General features: G+C 34.5%; 1 protein-coding gene across 1 annotated transcript in view; it reads right to left on the reverse strand.

The window, feature by feature from the left end:
• VWA3B (von Willebrand factor A domain containing 3B) overlaps positions 1-7799 on the reverse strand; it is a 188799-nt gene extending 181000 nt beyond the window's left edge. The window contains 1 exon segment of the mRNA XM_069494458.1: positions 7604-7799. Coding sequence (XP_069350559.1) covers positions 7604-7799 — 196 coding nt within the window.
• Positions 7800-10271: the final 2472 nt, after the last annotated feature.

Consider the following 10271-nt stretch of genomic DNA (forward strand, 5'->3'; position numbering starts at 1 on the left):
GGTCCCCCAAATCACAAGGGGTAATAAAATTTGTAAGTTATGAGGTGCAACTTTCATAACAGTAAACAGTAAAGAATGGATACTTAAATTCCATCAGCAATAATCTTCTCTTTATTTTTAAGATTTCAACTTTTTAACTGACATTGATGGAGTGACTTCCACTCCCCAGCAGCATTCTCTGTTTATCTGAGACATTTATCGAGAGACAGGAGAGGGAGCTGTTTTTTGAGGCTTGAGGGAAATAAGTTTATAGAAGGCTCCATAAACTGTATTGCCAATTGAAATGCAAGGCATTGTGAGTTCTGCATCCAATGATGGTGGAGTAGACTTTATTGGCTAACTTTTATACAGAAAACAATGATAAATTCTTCACAAAATATAAAAATAGCTATTTGAAGGCATTAGAGAGCAATCAAGAAGAGGCAGAAACTGGAGTGGCATTCATCCTCGAAAGGAAGACACTGACTGGTGAGATTTGTATTTATTTAGCAGGATAGAAAGAGAGTTTAGAGTATGAGTACAGCCAAGTTAACTGACTACCAGAATAAAAATCAGCTGTCCATCCATCAACTGAGAAATGGATAAGAAAACTGTGGCATATCCTACAATGGAATATTATATGATCATAAAAAGGAATAAAATACTGGTACATGCTACAACATGGATAAGCCTTAAAAACATTATTCTAAGTGAAAAAAGCCAGTCACTAAAGATCACATATTATAAATTCCATTAATATGAAATGTCCAGAACAAGCAAATCTCTAAAGGCAGAAAGTAGATTGCTTATAGCACATGGGATGGGAAAGTGGAGAGCTTAGGAATACAAGGTTTATTTCTGAGGTAATGAAAATGTTCTAAATTTGACTGTGGTGATGGTTGCACATATCTGTGAATATACTGAAAACTACTGAATTGTACATACTTCAAATTGGTGAATGGTATGGTATACAAATTATAGCTCAACAAAGCTATTATAGAAATATATTAAATTTTTTAAAGAATTAAAAAAATCATTTCTCCTTGCAAAAAGATACTACAATGCAAAGTCTCTACAACCATCCACATTGTCCAGCACAAAATAAAAAACAATCAGATATACAAAGGAACAGGAAAATGTGACCAACAGTCAAAAGAAAAAGCAGTCAATAAAACACACCCTGAGATGGACCAGATGAGATTAGCAAAAAAGGGGCCTTAACATATTTATATTATAAATGTTTTATACATATATAAATAAATATTTATATTATAAACACCATACTTATATTGAAGGGAAAGAAAAATATGGTCATAATAAGTGAACAACTGGGGATCTTAGCAAAGAAATTGAAAAAAACAAAAGGAAATTTTAGAACAAAAAGTACAGTATCTGTATGGACTTAGCAGATTGGAGGTACCAGAATGAAGCTTCAGAAACCTTGAAAATCTGTCAAAAGAAATTACTCAATATAAAGAACAAAGATAAAATTTTTTCACATAAATAAACAGAGTTTCAGTGACCTGTGGTAGAATATCAAGATGTTTATCATAATTGTAATTGGGAATCTCAGCAGAAATGGAGAGAACAAATAGGACATAAAAATAGATTAGAGGAAACAATATATGAAAAATTTCAAGATTTGGTTAAAAATAAGCCTATAGATCCAAGAAATTCAGCAAATCACATCCAATGTAAATACGAGGAAAACAAACCAGGGCATACCATACTACAAAGAATAGTACAATAGCTGAAACCCAAGAATAAAGAGAAAAATCTTAAAAGCTGCCACAGGAAAAAAGATACATTATATACATCATACATCATACATCATACAGAGGGAAAATGTAATAGATTATGGCTTATTTCTCAGAGGAATAAATTGAGGTAAAAACCAGAGGACTGACATGTTTAAAGGTCAAAAAGAAAACAAATTTGAACCAATAATTCTATACCCAACAAAAACATTCTTCAAGAGTGAAGGTAAGGGCTTCTGTCTCTGGGAAGATGAGAAAATGTACTTTTTCCTATTCCTTCCTTGACTAAATACAACCAAAAACCATAGACATTATATACAAAATAGTATATATAATAATAGTCTAAAACATGGAAAGAAGGAGGCAGGTTGGCTAGAGATCTTGGGACCCAAAGAAAGGCACTCTACTCCAGCTAAATACTACAGAAAAATCTGCAGCACCACCTCCATTTCTACTAGCAAAGGCTGACTTTAGAAATTAGAATTAAAGCCTTGCCAGGGTATAATAAGTACCCTAAACCCCTGCTAGGTAAGTATCAAAAGAGGCACAATGAGGAGCCAGGACTTTCATTCTTGCCAGCCATTAACAAGCCTCCACACCAGAGTGTCAGGGAGGACCATATAGGTGGCCTGGACTCCTGCCCCATCTGGCATTAATGAGGAATCCGCCCCCCCCCCCCCACTGGAGTGATATCAGAGCAGGCCTAGTAAAGAGTCAGGACTTTCACCACCACACAAAGGTAACAAAATCACTCATCTACATCATCAATGAAGGCCACATGGAGAATAATAAAATACATTTGTCCCCTCCAGCCAGGGTCGTATCAATGAAGACCTAGAGGGAAGACTGAACTACCACCATTGCCCATCCTTAACAAGGAACCCCTCTTCCTATGGATGTCAATAGAGGCTGAGGGGAGACACTAGGCTTCTATCCCTACTGGAGTAGTGTCAGAGAATATCTGCTAGGATACAGAGTTAAATTAGATCCAGAGTCTTATTACATCATACCCCAAATGTCCCAGTTTTAATAGAAAATCACTTTTCATCCCAAAACCCAGGAAGATCCCAAACTTACTGGAAAAAGACAACTAACAGTATCAACACCAAGATGACACAGATGCTAGAGTGAGCTGATAAGGGTTTTAAAGCAACAATCATAAAAATACTTTAACAAGCAATTATAAACATGCTTTAAGTGAATAAAAACATAGGCGGTCTCAGCAAAGAAATAGAAGATATAAAGAAGAATCAAATGGAAATATTAGAACAAAAAGAATAGAGTAACCAAAGTAAAAAAAAATTAATAGATGAATGCAATAGCAAAGTGAATAAGCAAGAAGAAAGAATGAGTAAACCTGAAGACAGAACAATGGAATTACCCAATCTAAACAACACAGAAACAATAGGCTGAAAAATATGAACACAGTCTCAGAGACATGTGAGATTATTTTTCAAAAGATCTACTATTTAAGTCATTGGGGTGCCAGAAGGAGAAGAGAAAGAAGGCACAGCTGAAAAAAGTATTCAAAGAAATAAGGGCTGAAAATTCTTCAAATGTGGTGGGAGAAAAAAAATAAAGTAACAGATTCAAGAAGCTGAGTAAAATTCGAAGAGAATAAACCCAAAAAAATCCACACCAAGGCACATCATGATCTAAACCTCTGAAAACTAAAGACATAGAAAAAATCTTGAAAGCAGCCAGAAAAAAATAAAAATCTATTCTAATGACAGTAATTTTCTCATCAAAAACCATGGAGGCCAGAAGGAAGTGGCACAATACTTTTTAAGTACTAAAAGAAAAAACTATCAACCCCCAATCTCATATCTGGCAAAATTATTCTTGAGGAATAGAGAAGAAATAAAGAGATTCTCAGACAAAGAAGCTGAAAGAATTTGTTGCTAGCAGAGTTACTCTCAAAGAATGAATAAAAGAAGTTCTGTAAGCAGAAATAAAATGACAAGAAAAGGAACATTAGAACATCAGGACAAAAGAACACAATAAGCAAAACCCTGGGCAAATAAAATAGGCTTTCCTTTTCTTCTTGAGTTTTATAAATTATGTTTGATGGTTGAATCAAAAATTATAGCACAGTCTAATGTGACTCTCAATGTACAAAGAGTAAATAATACATTTTATTATAAATGGGAAGGGTAAAGGGACATAGAGGGAAATAAGGTTTCCACTCATAACTCAAACTGGTAAAATGTTGATATCAGTAGACTTTGATGATTTATGTATTCATACCGTCATACCTAGCACAGCCACTAAAAAAGCCATATGAAGACATATACTAGAAAACACTATAGATAAATAAAAATAGAATTCTAAAAAGGTTTAAGTAACCCAAAGATAGGCAGGAAAAAACAAATAAGCCAAAACAGAGAAAAAGACAGAAAAAAATAAAATAGCAGATAAGCCCTAATATATGAATAATTATATCAAATGTAAATAGTCTAAATATACAAAATAAAAGGCAGAGGTTGACATAGAGGATTTTTTAAAGACCCAACAATATGGTGCTTGCACGAAATTTGCTTCAAATATAAATATATACATATATTAAAAATAAAAGGATGGAAAAAGATATGTCATATAAACATTAATAATAAAAGAAATCAGAATTGACTATATCAGAAAAGTAAACTTCAGAGCACAGAACATGACTAGGGACAGAGCAGGACATTACACAATGATGAAAGTGTTGATCCACTAGAAGGAGACAGTAATCCTAAATATGTAGGTACCAAACAATAGAAGTGCAAAATATGTGAAGCACAAACCAATAGAACTGAAAGAAGAAATAGACAAATCCACAATTATAGTTGGAAACTTTAATACTGCTTTCTCAACAATTAATAGAGCAACAGGCAGAAAATCAGCAAGGATATTCAACACCACCATCAATGAACAGGATATAATTGACATTTATAGAAAGTTCTATACAATGACAGCAGAGTACACATTCTTTTCAAGTACCCAGGAAACATATACCAAGACAAATATTATTCTTGGCTATAAAACAAACCTCAAAAAATTTTAAAACAACTGAAACCAAAGTATATCCTCTGTCCAAAATGGAGAAAAACTAGAAATCAATAATAAAATAACATGAAAATCTCCGAATACTTAGAAACTAAATAATATGCTTCTAAAAAATCCATGAGTCAAAGAGGAAGTTTCAACAAAAATAAAAATGACTTTAAACTAAATGGAAATGGTAATACAACATATAAAAATTTGTGGGACACAGCTAAAGCAATGCTTAGAGGGAAATTTATAACCCTAAATGCTTACATAAGAAGAGATGAAATCTCAGATCAATAATCTAAGCTCTCACCTGAAGAAATTAGAAAAGGAAAATAATGCCAAAACAAACAGAAGGAAATAAAGAATAAAGATCAAGGTAGAAATCAATGACATTGAAAACAGAAAAACAATAAAGAAAATCAATTAATCAAAAAGCTAGTATTTTTAAAAGATCAATAAAATTGACAAACTTCTAGCAAGACTGACAAATATAAAGAGAAGGTATAAATTACTAACATCAAAAATAAGGCCAGGCACGGTGGCTCACACTTGTAATCCTAGAACTTTGGGAGGCTGAGGCAGGAGGATTGCTTGAGGCCAGGAGTTCAAGACTAGCCTGAGGGAGACCCTGTCTCTACAAAAATAGAAAAATTAGCCAGCATGGTGGCACACACCTGTAGCCCCAGCTACTCAGGAGGCTGTGGCAGAAGGATCACTTAAGCCCAGTAGTTTGAGATTGCAGTGAGCTATGATGAGTGCACCACTGCACTCTAGGCCTGGGTGACAGAGTGAGACCCTGTCTCCACCAAAAAAAAAAAAAAAAATCCCCAAAAGAAAGAACAGGATATATTACTAAAGACCCTATAGACATCAAAAGACTAATAAGGGAATACTACAAAAACTCTACACACATAAATTGGACAACTTGGATGAAATGAATCAAATCCACAGAAAATACAAACTACCACAATATAAAATAGGTAATTTGGATAGTCCTGTATCTACTAGGGAAATTGAATTTGTAATTTAAAAATTCTTCAAAAAGAAATCTCTAGGCCTATAGGAGTTCACTGGAGAATTTTACCAAACATTTAAAGAATAAGTAATATTAATTCTATACAACATCTTCTAGAAAACAGAAGAGGAAAGAACACTTCCCAACTCAGTTTATGAAGCCAGTATTCCTCTGATACCAAAACCAGACAAAACCAGTATTCAAAAAAAAGAGAAAACTACAGACCGATGTCCCTCATGAATACAGATGCAAAAATTCTTAACACGATACTAGCAAATAGAATTCAGCAATATCTAATAAAAAAGGAATTTTGAAAAATGACCCAGTTTATTCCAGGGATGCAAGGCTGGATCAATATTCAAAAATCAATCAATGTAATCCATCAAATTAACAGACAAAGAAAAATCACAGGATCTTATCAATTGATGGAGAAAAAATTGACAAAATTCAACACCCAATAATTATAAAATATCTCAGATTAATAAAAATATAGGGGACCTCTCTCAATTTGATTTTTTAAAAAATCTATAGAAAACCTACAGTTAACATCACACTTAGTGGTGAAAGACTGAAAGCTCTCCCCTAAGTGCAAGGACATCCACTCTTACCATTTCTATTCAACATATTACCAGAAGTTCTAGCCAACACAAGGCAAGAAAAGGAAATACTAGGCATATAGATTGGAAAGGAAAAAATAAACTTCCTCTATTTGCAGATGACATGATGGTCTACCTAGAAATTCCTTGGAGTCTATCCCCCGCCAAAAAAAAAAAAAAAAAAAACCCTCTTGGAACTAATAAGTGAGTTCAGCATGATTATAGAAGATTAACATGCAAAAATGATCATATTTCTACATACTAGCAATAAATATGTGGAAACCAAAATTTAAAATAAAATGCCATTTACAACTGCTCAAAAAAATTAAATACCTAGGTATAAATCTAACCAAACATGCACAGGACTTGTACAATGAAAATTATAAGACAGGTGATGAAAGAAATCAAAGAAGATATAAATACATGAAATGAAAAATAGTCCATGTTAATGGACTAGAAGACTCGGCATAGTAAAGATGTCAATTATCCCTTAATTTATATACAGATTTAATATAATCCCAATCAAAATCCCAGCAATATTTTCATAGACATGGACACAGTTATTCTAAAATTTATTTGGAAAAGCAAATGAACTACAGTAGCTAAAACAATTTCAAAGAAAAATGAAGTAGGAAGAATCAGTCTGCCCAATTTCAAGATATTATTTAATTATAGTAATCAAGACTGTGTGGTATTGATGGAGAGATAGTCACAGATGAATAGAATAGAGAACCCAGAAATATAAGTACAACCAACTAATTTTTGACAAAGATGCATAAGCAATTCAAAGGAGGAAGGATAGTCCTTCAAATAAAAAATGCTGGAGTAACTGAACATCCATAGTCAAAAATGAACCTTATATAGAAACTAACTCAAAACAGATTATAAGCTAAATGTAAAAAGTAAAACTATAAAACGTTTAGAAAAAAAAAATAGGAGGGGTAGCACAAAGGAGATCTTTGTGGGGATAAATACGTACAATTTTATCTGTCAATTTAAAAAATAAAGGATAAAATTAAGCATTATTAATACTAAATATGTGGTTTGACAATTATGCATGTATATGATATACACATATTGGGGGTGCATGCACAGGCATTTTCTACTGATAGGGACATGAGATCACAGCAAGCTCAGAGACCTGTGGTTTTTGAGGGGCCTTCAGAGCTGATGCAGCTTCTTCAAAGGCTAAACAGCAGCATGCTGGGGTTTTGTGAGTACTATACCTTCACAATGTGGGAATCCAATCTGTGACAAAATCTGTTTCAAGGTCAACTTTTTGCTCTTAAGCCCATAGAGTTGAAGCCATTTCTCTGATGAAATGAGACTCTGTTCAGCCAAGTCTGCTTTGGTGCTGCTCAGACCCTCCTGCCTCTGCAGCTGCTGCTCAGAGATGGTAGAAGATGAGCCTGATTTCTCCATCTCAGAATCAGGATCTAAGTCACAGGGACTCCCTGCAAGGACAATTGTCAAACTCAGACTTCCTGAAAACTCAGAAATAATCTTACATCAACAGAGGATTGGCTAAATATAAACTATGGTACAACCCATGAAGTGGAATTCTATTTATCCATTAAAATTATAATACAGATGTGTATTTGTTGGAAAAGGAGATAACCACATGTATTGCTAAGAGGTATCCAAACAATTCAATATCCATATACACATAGATACACAGAAAAATATCTAGAAAGATGTACACTAACAGGTTTACTGTAGTTTTCTCTGTGTAGTTGAAGTGTGGTGTTTGCCTTTTTTATAGTTTAGACTTTTGCATTATTTAAACATTTCTAAAATAGGATTTACTTCTATAGTCAGAAAAATACAAAACTCTTCCATTTTGGAAAAATAAACACTCTCCTCAGAACCTTCACTACATATCTGTATTTCAATTACAATCACACCTGACATTTTGCTTCCAATGAGGATAAAGAGGATAAAACTGGAGAGGAAATATACTTGTTCTACAGTTGCAGTAGCTAACTGGGAGCTGGTGGCAGGGTGAGAACCAGACCACAGCTCAGCACAGCTGAAACACATGTACCCACTTTCTGAACGTTTTACTTTCTGGGACCTTGCTCTAATATTGGACTTAAACATTCTGGTTCATGTAGCCAGCTGTTCTGGGATCTACTGGACTCAACACAATATGCAATATATCAGGCTTATCTAGACCTTCCTAAATATAGCTAGTGTACACAAGAGGAAAGGAATGGCTAAATTGTAATGCAATCCTAACCCACTCACCACAATTGGGTAAGGCCTGGTAACTTGGGGGAAGTGTAGAAAGCTCTGCTTACATCTGTATCCAGAGTGTGCAATACATGTAAATTGATCCCCGGAATGGTAAAACTTTTTAACAATGAAAATACTCCCTTTACCCATTTCAAAAACTCTAACTGTATTTCCTGAAGGTCTAAGTGTTATGACATGGAAATTCAGTCAAACACAAAAATCAGTTGTACTCAAGCCAGGAAGGCTTTGTGAAAAGAAGTTCGAAGCATTATTATTAACAAACACTAATTTAACATTATGTTATATGTAATATAAATTTAATCCTTATAATAACCTTATAAGGTACATACTACTTTTATTCCCATTTTACAAATAAGGAAACCAACACAAAGAAGGGTTAACTTGGCCACAATCTCACAGAGGGAAAGGGGTGGAATTGAGATTCTAACCCAGTCATCCAGCTCCAAAGTCTGTGTTCTGTGGCCTTTATTGTAATAGAAACAACTGCAGCAACTTCCACTTGTTGGCCACAAACTGGACTATCTTTTTATATGCACTATCTCACAGATTCTTCATAACCATATCAGTTACTCACTGTTAACACTCTGCTTATATTTGAGGAATTGGAAGCTTTGAGAATTTAAAGACGTTCTGCCACAGCCAGTAAGTGAGAGAAGCAGGAGTCAAAGCCATTTCTGAACCACTCTGCTGTCTTTACAACTAACCTCCTCCAGCATGGTCCTATGGGACAAGCCTACAGCTGTGTTCCAGTAACACTGCATCCTAGTAGGGCTCCCGGGTCCTCATGGAAGACAAAGAGCACTAATCTTTATTCCCAGAGCTCAGACTCCATAAACTTCCTAGCTTGTCACTTTCAAGCTTTTAAAGATAATGATTTCCATTTCAAAGTTTTATGTGAATTTGCATTATTCACATATGTTAAATTCCAAAATCATACAAATTCATATTATTGATGAAGACCTTGCTTTCTTTCTACAAGGGGCTCGATTTGATGAGAATAATACAGTATTTGGAAAGCATCATACAGAAGTAGAAAAGTTTAGACTCAAACCTCAGTATAAGCCCATTCTGCCACTTTAGGCAAATGCTTCCATCTTTCTACCTTAACCAACGCCTGCTTGCCCTAACACCCAGGGCTACTGGACAGGACAAACGTGACAATGTATGAGTTATGTGTGGATACACACTTCATATATTGGAAAGAGCTATGTACAGATAAATAAGCTAAAAGTCCGTGTCCTTTAGTAATTGTGTTTTGTTTCATGATACTCACTTTCACTTCACGTACTCTTTTATCCCTAAGTCTCCAGTCATACTGAGCTACGAAGCTATGAATCACAGAACATGAAAACAAGGGCAGACTAATATGTTTCAACTTTCTTTAGGGTATCTTTCCACAAAGACAGAAGCTGGAGGTCTTTTAAATTTGGTCAACTGTTCCTATAGAAACAAGAAAGGGAAGCTCAGAAGAATGAGTTTGACTATTTCATCATTTCCAGTTAATCTTTGTCTTCCCTGAAACACACCCCCCTCCTACAATCTTCTTGCTGGAGGGAGCTACAAGTCCTAGGTTTAAAAGGGAGCACTTTTCCATAAACTGCCTTAGTAAGATTTTCTAAAGTAGATTTTAGAACCTTA

This window comes from Eulemur rufifrons, chromosome 19 (assembly GCF_041146395.1).
Source record: "Eulemur rufifrons isolate Redbay chromosome 19, OSU_ERuf_1, whole genome shotgun sequence".
In the NCBI taxonomy this organism is placed as follows: Eukaryota; Metazoa; Chordata; class Mammalia; order Primates; family Lemuridae; genus Eulemur; species Eulemur rufifrons.